Source organism: Calidris pugnax, unplaced genomic scaffold (genome assembly GCF_001431845.1).
Source record: "Calidris pugnax isolate Ruff unplaced genomic scaffold, ASM143184v1 scaffold175, whole genome shotgun sequence".
Classification (NCBI taxonomy): Eukaryota; Metazoa; Chordata; class Aves; order Charadriiformes; family Scolopacidae; genus Calidris; species Calidris pugnax.
The window spans coordinates 481,069-497,504 of record NW_015090888.1 but is presented as its reverse complement, the minus strand read 5'-3'; the positions used below and the strand labels follow the sequence as shown (position 1 = coordinate 497,504).

At 44.0% G+C, this 16,436-nt stretch overlaps 1 protein-coding gene and 1 long non-coding RNA gene across 2 annotated transcripts in view; one reads left to right on the top strand and one right to left on the bottom strand.

The window, feature by feature from the left end:
• The first annotated feature begins 1,066 nt into the window (after nt 1-1,066).
• Nucleotides 1,067-2,055, top strand: LOC106891185. Its single transcript, XR_001412639.1, has 3 exons — nt 1,067-1,334; nt 1,467-1,567; nt 1,640-2,055. It is a non-coding gene; the product is annotated as an uncharacterized LOC106891185 (long non-coding RNA).
• A 10,922-nt stretch (nt 2,056-12,977) lies between these two features.
• Nucleotides 12,978-16,436, bottom strand: part of CLCN1 (chloride channel, voltage-sensitive 1) — a 40,639-nt gene continuing 37,180 nt past the window's right edge. The window contains exons 21-23 of the mRNA XM_014947504.1: nt 16,163-16,267; nt 14,196-14,282; nt 12,978-13,415 (exon numbers count right to left, since the gene is read on the bottom strand). Coding sequence (XP_014802990.1) covers nt 13,020-13,415; nt 14,196-14,282; nt 16,163-16,267 — 588 coding nt within the window. The 3' untranslated portion in view covers nt 12,978-13,019. The remainder of the gene's footprint in view (nt 13,416-14,195; nt 14,283-16,162; nt 16,268-16,436) is intronic.

Sequence of the window (16,436 nt, the reverse complement as noted above, 5' to 3'; positions counted from 1 at the left end):
ACCAGAGAACAGAGTTTAGCCTTATCTCTAAGCTGATCAGATGGTGAGTTGCTGTGAAGGAGGCAGCCCTCTGTCCTGACTCTGCTCACCTCCCTCAATCCTTGGGCAGATGCTGATGCGTAGCTGACCCCAGAGCAAGCCACTGCACTTTCATCCTACCATAAAAGTGAAGAGCAGAGGGGTAGAGAGCACTATTCTCAGCAGCTGGCCTTTATATCAGGTTAGGCAAACTGGGTAAGTGCACTTTGAAAGTGCAGTCATCTTCATGTTGAGTCTAAGCTGCTGAAAGGAGCTGCCATGCCTCCTCCCTTGCATCACCACCAGCTATATACTTCTACTGCCTAAGAAGCAGCAGTGCTACCACTCCTCTGGCTGCTCAGGAACTGGCCCCATTGAAAACTAACCCAGTCCCCTATCAAAATAAGGGGTTCAGTGGGATCAGCTCCTTGTATTGTCTCTTGGTGGGGCAAGCATCACTGAGCTTATTCGTCATATGACCGTATTCTTCACATCATGTTGAAGAGTATTTCTTTGGTTGCTGATGCAACTTAAATTGGCTTCAGCTGGTTGGGAAATACCTGTCTGAGAAGAAAGAATCCAGCTGGGGTACCAGGGAGGACATATAGCAGGGAGCTAAACCATTGCAATTGGGCAGGAGGAGATGAATAATTTGATATACTCATGGAATTAATAAAATTAACATGCACACATCTCATTTACACTCAGTGATTACACTCCATGGCAGCTAAAGACTCTTATAAGTCCTCTCCTGTAATTGCAAGAGGCAGAACCTTGTGCAGGAGTGAAGCACAGCTGTTGGAGGTGAAGTTTATCCCTATCTTTAAGCCAATTCCAGGCTGGTGTGAGATGCAGAATGGCACTTCACGCCTAGACGGAGCCTGTGCATGATGTACTGTGTACAACAGTGGCTAAAATAGATTAGTTGTGGGCCCAGAAAAGAGAACAGGAGAGAAGGGAACTGATCTTTTCATTTGACAGAGGTATGAGGTATGGTGGTGAGGCAAGGTAGTGTGCAACAGTGCAGGCTGAGGGCACCAGTGGCTAAAATAGATTAGTTGTGGGCCCAGGAAAGAGAACAGGAGAGAAGGGAACTGATCTTTTCATTTGACAGAGGTATAGGTATGGAGGTGAGGCAAGATAGTGTGCAACAGTAGAGGCTGAGGACACCCATGTGTGTTCTGTGCAATGGCAAGAAGTCTAGCCAGAGAGGGAAAGACATTGAGAGACAGGCTTGGGAAAAAGACCAAGAAAAGCTTCATGTCTTATGTTTATACAACACAGGTAGGAAGCTTTGTGTAGGCAGAATGGCCCAGGTGTAGAGTTGCTATACAAGCTGTAGCTTCAGGACTGGTGCAGCTTATGGTACTCCTTGGTCCAAGCCACACTTCTTTCTATAAGACAGTGATAGGAAGATCTCCCCGAATTTGGGCACCTACTGGCTGCAGGTGTAGAGTTGCTATACAAGCTGTAGCTCCAGGACTGGTGCAGTCATAGGAAGACCTCCCTGAATTTGGGCACCTACTGGCTTCATCATCTTCTAAAAACAGTTCACAATTTGCTTAATTCTTCAGGGGAATCATATAAGAAATACACTAACTTAGTCATCATCCAAATGAAGTTTCACAATTTGCTTAATTCTTCAGGGGAATCGTATAAGAAATACACTAACTTAGAACTTAGTCATCGTCCAAATGAAGGTAGTGTGAGTTCTGTTCTCATTGAAAACCTGAAATATCTAAATTTAGCTCATTTTGCCTTAACTGTTTTATTGTTAATTACCTAGAAGGAGAAACAAACCAAAATAAATCACCTCTAAATGTTCTAGAGAGCAGAGCAACGTTGTCATAGTCTAAGCTCGCTCTTCTAATTTTTCCCAGATGGAATTTCCCATGTTCCTTGTTCAGACAACTCTAAACAAGCAGGCATTTCCCTTAAACTAACTGTTTGACCTTTTCCAAAAGTAAAAACAAAAGGAAAAAACAAACAAACAAGCAAATGAGTTCCAATACAAAGATTATCAGCAGCTGGTGCCCTTACATAGAATTTCCCATGTTCCTTGTTCAGACAACTCTAAACAAGCAGGCATTTCCCTTAAACTAACTGTTTGACCTTTTCCAAAAGTAAAAACAAACGGAAAAAACAAACAAACAAACAAATCAGTTCCAATACAGAGATTATCAGCAGCTGGTGCCCTTATATGTAGAAAAATATAGGTAAGTAACAGCTTCATCTTGGATTCTCCTCCCCTGTCTCAATCTGACAGGGAAAGATTTCTATGCCATGGCTCAGGGAAAGGAAAAATAAACAGGGAGAATGTGAGTAAAGTAGTGCCTGTTAGAACTCCATGTACGTGTAGAACAGCCTGCAGTCATTAAAACACAGTCTCAAATACAAATCCAAGCCCTAAAGTCAACGTCAGGTGCAAGGCTGCTGGGGACACCCTGCTCTCTCAGCTGCATGGACTGAGCCGGGTAGGGAAGAAGACAAATGGTTATTATGTTAACAAATGGATGTGTAAGACCTGTGCTTATAACATTAGGGTTAATTTCCATCCTTGCAGTGACATTTTTCCCCAGCATAGGCAGGACAAAGTGTTGCTTTTTCCTTGGGAACCAAGAGAAGCTGTATGATTGTCAGTGTTGGTCTGCGCAAAAGAAAATACCTCTCTGATTTATTTCTCCAGTGCAGATACACATTCTTGGAAGAGGAAGGATTTAGACAGGCTGCGACTCTGTGAGAAAGAGTATGTTTACTAAAACTGTAAAGACTTGTTCAAGAGTGTTATCCTAGACTGGTTTGGGTTGGAAGGGACCTTAAAGATTATTCTGCCATGGGCAGGAATTACAGCTGCTGTCTTCCAGGAAGAAAGACCTTGCAGTGTTCTGTGGAGAGAATGCTGCTCTCATCCTTCTCATCTCCTTTGACTGGGGACATTTTAAATGCCCTCTGAAACCTAGTCTTGTTTTTTGCTTTCCCATAAGGGATCAAATGTTCCTGCTAACAGGACAAAAACATCTAAAAAGGCTTTTCTCCGTTCTGGAGACAAGATCGTGCACCAAGGTTTACTTCTAAGAAGATAAAAGCATCTAGTCCAGATTCATTGGCCTTCTGGATTCATTTTCATTGGGTGTGGAAATCCAGTCAAGAGTTGGAGGCCAAAAGGTTAAGAACCCTCTTCCAGAGCTCTGCCAAGTTCCCATGAGACTAAGTACAGGTGGACTTCCCTTCTTTTCAGATACTGCATGTGTGAGCAATGCAGCAAGCCAAAAGCTCTTTTGCAGGTATATGTTCTTGTTTGGCTTCAATTTTCCTTCTCCAATTTGTGGATGTTGTGCATGTTTGGAAGTCTCTGGGAATCCCTACAGTATAAAATTGGGACTCAAAAGTAATTTTACAAGGAACAGGATTTCTCTGGTTTGAGCTCTTTTCAGATATGGGTGGGTACAGGCTGATGATTTGGGAGGTACAAGGGTGGTGGATGGGAGCCTCAGGGGTGGCATGCAGAATGATTCCTGAGGCACGTTTAAAAGTAACTAAAGGCTTGGGTCTTCAAATGTTGTATTCTCAGTATCTGAAACTGCTTTAGCATAAGTGTATGGGACAATGGAGGTTGGCGCAAAGTTAAAGAGCTTCCCCCAAGCCTGTACACATTTTTGCAGGGGGGGAGGCTGCATGGTGATTATATGTATTCTTTCAAGCCAGTGTTTACAGAGGCTCATTGATGTTCGGGGGGAAAGTACTGAATGGAAGTAAAACAAAAAGGGAAAGGGACCCACTAGTGAAAGCTTTCGTCCTTACCTTGTCCCACACTAGTCCTTAATAACTAAAATGAGTCTGATTTGCCTTTGGTCTTCCAGCTCCAAAACATGTTTGCCTGAAAATTTTTGTTGGATATACTTCGCATGTTTTGATAATGTGACTTATGAGATAACACTTCTACAAAGATATATATAAATGCATACATGTACAACCACATGCATACATGTACACACACTACATATAGACTTAGGCAACTAATATGGCACTATACACCTCCATGCCTGTACGTGGCAGCAACCACAGTAAAGGAGGGGAGGTAGCTCAAAATAGCATGTACAGTCCTTTATGGAGTTGTTATTAAACAGAATGTGGTCTTGCCGTCCTGGCTGGTGGAAGTGTTTTATTTCTGTGGGACTGGTTCCAGGGGAGTTGCGTCTGAGGAAGGAGGATCCTAGGAAAAGGGGTGGGTCTCCATGAGGTAGTCTGGTGGAGGATGTTAAAAAGGATCCACGGTGGCTTGGAGAAGCATCCCAGAGTAGGAAATATATGACACGCTATTTCTCGTTAAGAAGATAAGAACATCACCTGTTTGACTCTATAGGGCTAAAATCTCGTGAAAGCCTGTGGCTACCGTGACACAAATCCCACGCCGTTGTGGCAGATTTGATGATGGAGGGTACCACATCAACAGCATCCTCTGGTTTAGCCTAGGGTGAGCTCTCCTCTTACACTGAAACAGCATTTTCCAGGTGATCCGTTTGAGCTGTTCCCCATGTTGGTGACACGCAGACACATCTGGTACGGAGTTGGACAGGAGTTTCACAACAGCAGGGTAGGACAGGACACAACGAGGAGTCTGGTGTTTTGATGATGGAGGGTACCACATCAACAGCATCCTCTGGTTTAGCCTAGGGTGAGCTCTCCTCTTACACTGAAACAGCATTTTCCAGGTGATCCGTTTGAGCTGTTCCCCATGTTGGTGACACGCAGACACATCTGGTACGGAGTTGGACAGGAGTTTCACAACAGCAGGGTAGGACAGGACACAAAGAGTCTGGTGCTGGGGATGTAAAAGGCACTGGTGGTGGGTAGCAAGGCTCTGGGTTCACATTCCAGTTCCAACCCAGTGCTTCTCAGCCTGCTGTCCTCACAGCAGGTCGGGGAATTGGTGGACCCACAGGGAAAGGAGCATCTCTGCACTTCCAGCATTGTTGTATCATCTGCTGCTGATTGAGGACGTTAGGCCACATCCAGTAGTGCTTTGTTTACCGTATGAGAATTTTAAGTTCTAGCCGTAAAAAATACCTATTTCCTCCTGAAAATACTTGCACTTTTCCACGGGTCCTTACGGGGGCTAAGCAGTGTCACTTGCCCTGCTTAAGGCATAGTATTTCTCACTATCAGGGATATTTAGCTCATCTTGAGTTTACCTGCCTTTGCTACTGAATAGATTCCCACCCACCCCTTGGTATGTATGTCTGCATAATTATGCTCATATAATTAATTGTGACTTACATAAGACACACATACTTAACTCCTTTGGGGTTTTTTTGGTTTCTTTTTTTTTTTTCTTTGTCAGTCCTGTAGGTCCCCTAGTACTTGCTTCTGTTTTTCAGTTTGTTGGGTTTTTTTATTCCAAATGGCCTCTAAATTGTCTGTATTTTTTTTTTAAATGTAATGTGCCAAATGAAATCAGTTTTTTCACATATGTGTGAATTGAGTACCTGGGAAAATAATATGTCTCTGGGCCTAGAAGTTGTGCCTCTGCCTAGGAAAAATATCTTTTTTTCTTAATTTCACCTTACTTTACAAAGTTGGTGTCCAGCCGCTGAGTGCTTCACCTAACAGAACTCTTTTACCATCATGCTAGTCTAGATTTATCCCTCAGTCAAGTATGTCTCCTCTGGATTTAGCTGCTTAGTTCCAACATGAACCTCATTTTGTGGTATCTGTCTCACTCTCTGATCTCCACTTTCTGCTTATTTCTCTGTTTAGGCTAGATGGCAAACCTACCATATGTTTCTCTCATGTTACTGTCTTACAAGCTCTCATCTGTTACTTCCAAGTCATTAATGAAAACAGTAAATAAGAAGGGTATAGGACCATTCTTACTGCACACCTCACTGGCTCTGTGCTTCGCCAGCTGCCAAGGTATTTTCTATACAGTCCCTCAGACACTTCAGATCTTCTGTGCCACAGAAACTGCAAATTTGACTTAAGCATAAGATTCTGTGCCGTATTTGGTCATAATCCAACCATCTCACAGCTACCATTTCTTCTCACAGCCCATTTACTTAAGTGCACTGTAGATGGGGGGGAGGGGGAAGCAGATTAATTTTTTTGGGGACAAATGTATTCCTCATAAATCTTCCATTACTGTCTTTTGCACTTGTTCCTGTGTGGAAAAACTGAAAAGCTTCTGACTTGAGTTTGTTTGACTTTAATTCTGAACATATATCTTAGTAGGTCTTGTATTTTTACCTACTGTTCTTCAAACTAAGTTAGTAGCTATTCAGTAGACAGCCAGATATCAGCAGCTATTAGATTATTGTTCCTGTTTCCTTTGTAAATTTTCTACCGGAGTTTTCCTCCACGTACTTTGTCCCCCCTGTAAGGAGGACAGTCCTTCAGGTTGGCTAGATCCGTTTCAGTAACTGGTTTTACTCTTTGCACAAGCAGGACAGGAAAACTGCTGGGACGTGAGCAAGCGCTCGTTTGAATGGCCAACGCTTGAGCTAGTGATAGGTTTGGCTGAGAATGGCTTCCTCAGGCAGCACACTCATCCCGTGTGTCACACTCATCCCGTGTGTCACACTCATCCACAGTAGTGTCCTTAGTACTGTGAGGCTGCACCAGGACTTACTGGCTTCCAGCAAGCTCAGGGAGGGGGAGATGTGGCTCAAAGTACAGGCAAAACCAATTGCAAAGCTATCTACTATTGCACACCCGTGATTGGGAAAAGGTGATGTGGTTGTGAGTTGTGTGTGTGAGTACACGTGCACAGGGTTGTCTGTCCAGTATGGGGGGGGGGGGTGTGCACAAAATGAGAGCCAGTGGTTTACGGTCAGGACCAGTTTAAGCTTGCCTCCCACAAATAAAGCCTTAAAATTTATGCATCACATGGCTTAAGATAAAAAGTGTTTTTCTCTGTTTGAGAATACTAATGCTCAGGCATGGCTTTTGTGTGGAAATATTAATTATTGGTCTCCGGCGTTGATTAAATTGTTATGAGAGCTGTGCCCAGATTCTTGATTATGTGACCATGAACAACTTAGTGCTTGCTATGACAGTATTTTTAATAGTGTGTTTTTAATTATACCCTTCCTGGGGTTGGACTAATTGGCAAAGAGAGATCTTTCCTTGCTCAGCTGGTTATTGCCCTGTCTTGTACTCTTTGGCCACAAAACACACACTTCTTTACAGTGTTTGCATAGCTGGGGAGAGAGGGGGAGTTACTTTTATGAACTCTTGAACCCTTATGTCTGTCACTCTCTCTATTTCTGCTTGTGCTGACTGGTTTTGTCCATATGGTTAACAAAGTAGAGTTTCTTCCAGTCTGAAATATTTTTCCACCCAAAAATGTTACATTGTTCAGGCAAATTTTTCTCTTTGTCCAGTAGTTTCCATCTCCACGTGTTTTCTCCTTCATCCACATCATGACCAAGTCTCTTTGCGTGTCATAACTACCCCAAGTCCTGTGTGTTGCCTTGTCAACGTTAAGTCTTCCTTATTTTGTTAAAAACAAGACTTCAGCTTTCACATTTAAATGCCGTGGAAAAGGAAGAGTTCAATGTTTTGCTAGATTAAAATGTAATAGATAAATTCTTGCCTTCATTAACTGAGTGTCAGTAAACTGGCAATTTATTGAGATTAAGACTACTTTTATCTTGAAGATACAAGGTCAAAGGATTTTTTTTAAGGTTTTTTGTTGGTGGTGCTGGTGGTAGGGTGGCATGACCAAGTCTCTTTGCGTGTCATAACTACCCCAAGTCCTGTGTGTTGCCTTGTCAACGTTAAGTCTTCCTTATTTTGTTAAAAACAAGACTTCAGCTTTCACATTTAAATGCCGTGGAAAAGGAAGAGTTCAATGTTTTGCTAGATTAAAATGTAATAGATAAATTCTTGCCTTCATTAACTGAGTGTCAGTAAACTGGCAATTTATTGAGATTAAGACTACTTTTATCTTGAAGATACAAGGTCAAAGGATTTTTTTTAAGGTTTTTTGTTGGTGGTGGTGGTGGTAGGGTGGTAGGGTTTTCCCAAAATTTCTGCTCCAGTGGAGATTTTTCACTATCCTGTTCTTCTCAGACTGTTATATGCTGGGTACCAGATGTAGTTTAGCAGGTGCTTGGGGTTGAAAATGCTGAACAAGATCAGTTCTATTTTCGTGCTTTGAGTGGTAGTGGCAAGCTTGGTGTAACATGAATCTCTGCCCAAAACAATGATTCAAAGCAACTGTGCATGCTATTTAGGAGAAAAGCAAGCTTCTGTGGTTCAAAACAGAGCTCAGAGCTTCTTGTTTTTCAAGCCTCGTGCTCGGATTTTTGGGGGCAGATCTGAGATTTGACTTTCTAGCTGAATGGGAAGGCCTCAGTGCTGATACAAATTCTGGGGATATTTTGGGTTGGGGAAAAAATTATTTTTGTGTGTAGGAAGCCAAGTCTGTGCTGCTTGGATAGGATGAGAGATGCAAGAATGACTGATCAGTGGTGACTTTGTTTACTGGACAAAGGTTTCAAGTTTAAACTTTGAGGGGGTGTACTGGAATTGCCTGAGAGGGCTCAAGCTCAGAGTTCCCTTGACAATGGTTCAGCATCTGTGCTGCTTGGATAGGATGAGAGATGCAAGAATGACTGATCAGTGGTGACTTTGTTTACTGGACAAAGGTTTCAAGTTTAAACTTTGAGGGGGCGTACTGGAATTGCCCGAGAGGTCTCAAGCTCAGAGTTCCCTTGACAACAGTTCAACGTCAGTTTACTGCAGGTTTTACACCTATTAAAGTACTTGGCATCGTCTTAGTGAAGATTTTATTAGTAAAATGAAAGTGGAAACATCTTCAGGCATCACAAATCATCTTTGTAGTGTGGGGTTTTTTGTGCCCTCCTGGCTCCCTATACACATTCATGTATGCATACTTTTTCACAGGTGAGAAAATGGTGCAGATGAATGCTGCTTCTGCTCGAAGGGTGGGAGCATACCTGGAATGGATCTGGAGTAATTGCATGGATGTAATTGCATCTGGATGTAATTGCATGGATCTGGAGTAAAGTAACATGGAAGTGCTGGAGCGCATCCAGAGGAGAGCCACCAAGCTGGTGAGGGATCTGGAGAACAAGTCCTGTGAGGAAAGGGATTTTTGGGGGCAGATCTGAGATTTGACTTTCTAGCTGAATGGGAAGGCCTCAGTGCTGATACAAATTCTGGGGATATTTTGGGTTGGGGAAAAAATTATTTTTGTGTGTAGGAAGCCAAGTCTGTGCTGCTTGGATAGGATGAGAGATGCAAGAATGACTGATCAGTGGTGACTTTGTTTACTGGACAAAGGTTTCAAGTTTAAACTTTGAGGGGGTGTACTGGAATTGCCTGAGAGGGCTCAAGCTCAGAGTTCCCTTGACAATGGTTCAGCATCAGTTTACTGCAGGTTTTACACCTATTAAAGTACTTGGCATCAGCTTAGTGAAGATTTTATTAATAGAATGGAAGTGGAAACATCTTCAGCCATCACAAATCATCTTTGTAGTATGGTTTTTTTTGTCCCCTCCTGGCTCCCTATACACATTCATGTATGCATACTTTTTCACAGGTGAGAAAATGGTGCAGATGAATGCTGCTTCTGCTCGAAGGGTGGGAGCATACCTGGAATGGATCTGGAGTAATTGCATGGATGTAATTGCATCTGGATGTAATTGCATGGATCTGGAGTAAAGTAACATGGAAGTGCTGGAGCGTGTCCAGAGGAGAGCCACCAAGCTGGTGAGGGGTCTGGAGAACAAGTCCTGTGAGGAGAGGCTGAGGCAACTGGGCATGTTTAGTTTGGAGAAGAGGAGGCTGAGGGGAGACCTCATTGCCCTCTACAACTACCTGAAAGGAGATTGTGGAGAGGTGGGTGTTGGCCTCTTCTCCCAAGTGAATAATGACAGGAGCAGAGGAAATGGTCTGAAGTTGCAGCAGGAGAGGTTTAGATTAGATATTGGGAAGAATTACTTTACTGAGAGGGTGGTCAGGCCCTGGAACAGCCTGCCCAGGGAGGGGGTGGAGTCGCCATCCCTGGAGGTATTTAAGAAACGTGTAGACATGGCTCTTCAGGGCATGCTCTAGTGCCCAAGACTGTTGGTTTGTGTCTGTTTGTGAGGGTTTTTTGGTTTGGTTTTTTTGGTGGTTGGACTCGATCTCAAAGGTCCCTTCCAGCCATGAAAATTCTGTGTTTCTGTGATTCTGTAATGCCTCCAAAGAGCAGCAGTAACACTCACCTTTCAGCTTCCCCACAGAGAGGAGCCCAGCTCCTCAGGGTAACCCTGGGACGGCTAAAGGCAACAGGAATGGGGAGATACGTTGTGTGTGCATGTGGAGGCCCACATGTGTCTGCTTTTGTACTCTCAGGTGACAGACCTTAAGAAACTTTCCAGGTTAGCTTGTGTCTTACTCTGAGCTCTCCAAGCCTCTCCCTGTGCATCATTTTTGTTCCAGCTTCATCTCCCCCAGCTCACAATCTGTCTGTCATGACTCACACGCTCTCTGGCTTTGATTTAGACTCCATCTGCTTTCTCAGCCAGTCAGATCCCACTTCTTCTGTAACACACCGTAGGAAAAGTGTGGGACTGGAGCAGAACATGTATCTGTATTCAGGAGAGAGGAGGGGGAGGTGTACTGATTCCAGCATCAAAGCTTCTCCTTGTCTCATCTGCCTCAGTACAAGCGTTTGGCTAAGCTGCAAGATGTAATTTGTACTTGTAATGAGGCTGGGGCTGACTTGGAGAAACTTGTCCTTCCTGAGGGTGTGTGGACCCTCGGAGCAGATTTGGTCTGAGAGTGTTGCCACTGCATATTTATGGGTTTTTAAAAGGAACGTCCTTTCTCCCTTGCTTATTTAAAGGACTATCACAGTTCCTTGAGAAAAAAATAGCAGTTTTTTCTATTTTCTTTTGCCTCTTCTCTGCAGGCAGGGGAAGGTGACACGAAGGTAGCTGGGAGGCTGTGTTCTGGCCCAGCAGCCAGAAACGGGCTGCAATCCTCTGTTGGAGGCAAGCAGCTGGTGCGCGCTAAAGACTTGCCCTCAGATCACCACTGTCTTCCCACAGGGACAGGGTGACCCTTGGAGGACTGAAGATGACTTTAGGCAGGGAAAGGCTGTCCCCAGTTAGCTTATAGAGAGGGATCATGTGTCAAAGACAACACAGAGCTCGTGGGTTCTGAATTACAGACAGCAAAAATAAATCTCTCCCTCTTCAAGAGACTAGCTGGGGAGATTTCCCTCTACTATAAGCTTATCACAGACTCTTCCACCTATGAGCATCATCAGAGAGGAATTAGTACAAGGGCAATCCTTGGAATTAAAGCCAGGAGGGAATTCTCCTTGGGAGACTGGGTTAGAAGTAATGATATTTTTTACTTGCTCCTGAGGCAGCTTATGAAAACCCACCTGTTAAGGTGAAACTGGTCATTCAAAGTTAGATAATGTTTTACTAATATCAGGAAAGGAGATGTGGCCCAGCATCGGGGAGAATGTCCCCCAGAACATGTTCTTAGAACCTGGATTTCCTCTCTGTTGCTTTTAAGTGGAAACATATCCAATAGGCTGCTTGGGACTGCATGTAAGTGCCATGACTCACCAAAAATACGATAGGAGAGGTAGGATGTTAGAGGAAAGCTGCAGAATACACAGGATTTGATTTTGCCTGTTTACTGAGAAAAACCTCACAAGGACAGTGAGTTAAACAAAGCAGCATCTTATCTTTGGATGCTAAAGTTTTGCATGCACGACACGAACTGACAAGACATCTTTTTTGCAAGATAGAGATCAAGGTCTGCTCCAGATTTAGAACTGGAATAGAGAGGGATACTGCAGACAAGGGTTGAAGTCTCTGCTGTTAGTCACAACGGAGAAAAGCTGGCAAAGTAGAGAGCTGGAATTCTCAGATCTGAGGTATGCAGAAATATGTGGAAAGTAGGCAGGATAGAATTACCAGGAAAGAGAGCAGGATTTTTTCGGAGAGAAACCTGTTTTCAAAGTGTAGAAAACGTGGCTTCCCTCTGCTGTATTTCTTGGCAGCCTGATAACACTCCATTTTAAATTTTTTTTTGAGCTCTTATATTTTAAGACTATAACTTTGTAAAAATTGTGAACAGTGATTCAGAGAGAGACAAAGACAGGTATTTGAAATATAGGTGCATACGTGCTGTTTTACTCCTCTTCCTCCAACTCTGAGGATGCCCTTATTTTAGATTTTCCCATTCTATTTAAAAATTCCAGAGATGATGGGAAAACACAGGGACTTTCCTCCCTTCCAGTGCTTTTCTTAGAGCCCTGGCTGAATTCAAGATACAAAACAAAGACCAAATATTTTCATCCCATCTGTTTTCAGGGCACAGCTCAGCTGAAGGACAGAGGAGGAGCTCCTCACTGCACCCCCATCCAGGAAAATCCCAGAGTAAAAAATTGAGAAAGAGGAAAAATATTCTACATGGGAATGTTTGCGGGGGGGAGGGGGATGCAAGATAAGAGCTAGTGAAAAGAAACTGCAGCAACATGGAGATGATTGCAGTCGGAAGCTGCAAATATGCTTCTAGGCTGGAGGTCTGGCTGTGTTTACACTGGTGCCTGCAAGCCAGGTGTGACTGGAAGGATTACACCGATGGGGAGAACGAGAAGAGCTGCTCCTCCTCCACTTTCCACATGGCAGAGTGACCCAGAGCATCCTGACTGTGTCCAGCAGTATTCATGTCCTGTTACAGTCCCTTCTGTCTCTTACGTAGACGTGGCAGAAGCCTAAGCATTACGAGCCTGCCCTTAGCCACCTTGCAGTCCACGTCTGAGCCCTGCAGACACCCATACAGCCCCACAGCCTAACAGTCTTTGCACAGCAAGAAAGCAGCAGAAGAAGGGGTCGGTCCCATCCCCCTTCTCCCAGCTGAATCAGCCCTCTGTGGGGATCGCAAAGAACATCCAAAAGCTCCTCTTTGAGGAGCGAACACAAGAAGACTGATTCAACTCCCCAGCCGGACTACTCCCCTCACACCGGCTATAAGGGCACATCCTCATCCTCATCTTCATCCACATCCAGGTCAGTGGAGCGTAGGCTTATGTCCTTGAGGATGTCTGAGATGTTTTCAGCAGCTGGCCCTGTGAGCTCCATCTCTTCCAACTCGGTATCGGTGGCATAAGTGGAGCACGGGACCTCCCCTTCTTCGTGCGAATGGGAGGGCTGGGGGGAGTGTGAGCAGGGGGGCAGTGGGCTCTCTGTGCCCGAGTCCGCCGCTTGCTGTGCCGCCGCCGTGCCGCTGTCCTGCCGGCTCCACACCTGGGCGGGCTGCCTGACCTCACCGCTGATGGAAGCCCGGTTGGTATCGCGGAAACTGGCGAGGGGTGGGCGGAGGCGAACCCCAGAGCGTGTGGAACCCTCTATTGCCTTCTGGAGCTACAAGAAGAGGAAAAAAAAAAAAAAAAACAAAAATCAGAAAAAAAGGATGAAAGGAAGGCTGACCCAGCCCTGCCTGGCAGAGGTTCATCTACTTTCCAGGGTAAAGGGATCACAAATAGAGTCACAGCTCTACCTCTGGGGCCTGTGGAGATCATCTTTTACATTGGTGTTACAAGTTTTCATTCCATGTTAAATAATAAATTCCACACCACTTTCAGAGACAGTAAGAGCCACTCAGTTAAGAGCCCTATGTTCATGAAAAGGATGAACCACGTAACATCACAGGTAATTAACGACAGAACGAGAGGGAACGGCTTCAAGCTCCAACAGGGTAGGTTTAGACTGAACATTAGGAAGGAATTTTTCACTGAAAGAGTGGTCGGGCATTGGAACAGGCTGCCCAGGGAGGTGGTTGTGTCACCGTCCCTGGCTGTGTTTAAGGGCCGTTTAGATGCCCTTCTGATGGATATGGTGTAGGGGAGGACTTTGTAGAGTAGGGTAGATGGTTGGACTCGATGATCCCAAGGGTCTCTTCCAACCTCAATGATTCTATGATTCCATGATTCTATGATCCCTGTAAACAGCCTCCTCTGAAATACAGTCATCTGTTCCTCTACATGGCTTCCAAAGGGTTGACTCAGAATTCAACACTGGGTAGAAAATGGGGCAGTCAGTTATATATATTCCCAGCTGGATCTTCCAGCACCTGTAAGTTATTGCAATGATCCCCAGGACATTTGCAGTTGATTAGGAGGAGATGAAAGGACCTGTACTTACCTCTTCCAAAGCCAACACTCCCCTCAGCTTCCCCCCGCTGGTTATATAGGCATGGCTGAGGCCCAGCAATGAGAACAATGTATGTGTCTATGAGCAAAAAACACAAAAGCCCTTTTCAGAGACGTTGGAAACTGGTAACATGATACTTGGTGCTAGAGCTGGGACTTGGAATTTAGAAATGGGAATCGCAAAGGCGCACAAGTCTACACTTATCTCAGTGAAAAACTACCTCTTCCTTTCCCCTTCTGCAGCTAGCAAATACTACCCCTGGGTAGTATAGCCAAAGTTGGCAGCGTGTTGATGATGGAGAGCATGTTCTCAAGGTCACTTTCACCCTGCATCTGGCAAACAGAGATTCATGTGCAACACCTGCGTATCTGGGGACTTGCGCAGATCCTATTTCATTCTGGTGCTGGAAATTGAACTGCATTATAGTAATATGCAAAGGCAGAACCTGCTTAGTTTATTCATTCCAGTGCTTTCCTTAACACTAGAATATTTCTTTTTTCCTGTTCCAGAATATTTCCTGTCAGAACTTAAGCTTGTTGCTGCTTATCCAGTGCAGTGTGGACACTGAGAACAATCTCTTCCCTTTCTCTTAGAAAGCCTTCTTAGGAGGACAGATACCACACTGCTATTGATCTTCTTTTCTTCAGGCTAAATATACCCCATTATTTTACTGTTCCTCATTGATCAGGCTTTCTAAAACTTTCAGCATTCTCAGTGCTCATCTGTGGTGTATCTCCAACCTCCAACTTCTTTAAGCTGAGATCTAGCTTGACTTTGCCTGTGGTCTCACATGAAGCCATTCTTTCAAAGGTGGTGTTTGCCTTTTTGTTAAACATCACATGAAATGTTGAATGCCGTGTTGAAGTATAAACTAGGGAAAATCTAATTTCTGAGGAACAAGACATTTTACCCTAATGTAAAGAAACTCAAACTGGTTAAATACAATTTCATCATGATAAGCTGAGATCTTCTCACCATTGTCAGTAGTCTCACATTTAGCTGTAACTGTGTGTACTTCAGATAGTCTGGTCATTTATTCCTACATCTTTTGCATATCCAAGTTAAGTTGACTTCTTTCAAAGCTTCTCATTTGCTCTTTTTTATGAGAGGTATGAAACTTTTCCCCATTTGCAGTCTTCAGGTATAATTTTGTATCTCCTATATGCTCAAAGATAAATGCTAGTGGTTTTCAGATGACTTCAGCTAGCCCTTTAGAAAACACCAAACTCATCTTAAGCATATGCTAACCTGCTCTTATTTTTCTCAAGGCTGAGATCTTACCCCTTTGATAACAGTAATTTTGTGCAAGATATATGCTGACCATTCACATTAAATGAATATTGATTAAAACATGCGCTGTGCACCTAAACTTCATTAGACTGCTCCATTGAGTGAAAGCCAAGTCCTCTCTTACTCCTGATATACAACAATTGCTTTTATCCCCAGTCATCCTGCGCTAACCCTAGAATTTGTATGATCCAGCTTCTTCTTTACTCGTGCTTCAGTTCAATGAGGAGCCTACGGTATAGGGTGGTTTCAAGCAGCTCTTCTCATGCACTGAGGAAGTCTCTACACCCTGACAGAAACACCCTGACAAATCCAGGAGTACTCATTCCAGTGCTGCATGCTAACAAAGCATGAGTGTAAATCTCAGTGTAATGTCCCCCCCAGCAGCAAGGCATACAATGCTTCTGTCAATGTAGTGGCTGGAAAATCCTACATGGTGTCCAAAAGCTATTCTAATAAATGCACTCCTGCTTCTTATCATATAGCCTTTCATTTTGCAGATGATTGCAGGTACATGCAGAAGGTTATAGGAACAAATTGACTTCTGTAGCTGATGTTGAAGTAGCTGGTGATAGTAGTTGTAGGTGAAGAAATATGTCATATACTAGACTTGCGATGATAGATAGGGTGGAGAAAATCAGTGTATGCCTCAGAGAGACATCTGCACCCACCTTGTGCAGGGAAGTTCTTTCCACCAGCTGGAAAGGAGAAGGGTCTATGCGGCAGCTGTCAAAGCACACATTCTTGTTGAGCTCCTCCTGTTCCCAAGCATCTATCTGACACAGGAAAGAAGAGGAATCACTTTTACGGTAATCAGCAGCATTGTTGCTGTCTTGTGTACCCAAACTTGTCCCATTCTCCTGTTAAGGCTTCTTCCTTCCTATGCAGATCATTCATCTCACCCATTATATCACAGCCCTCAGGTTTCCCATCCCTTCCTTGCCA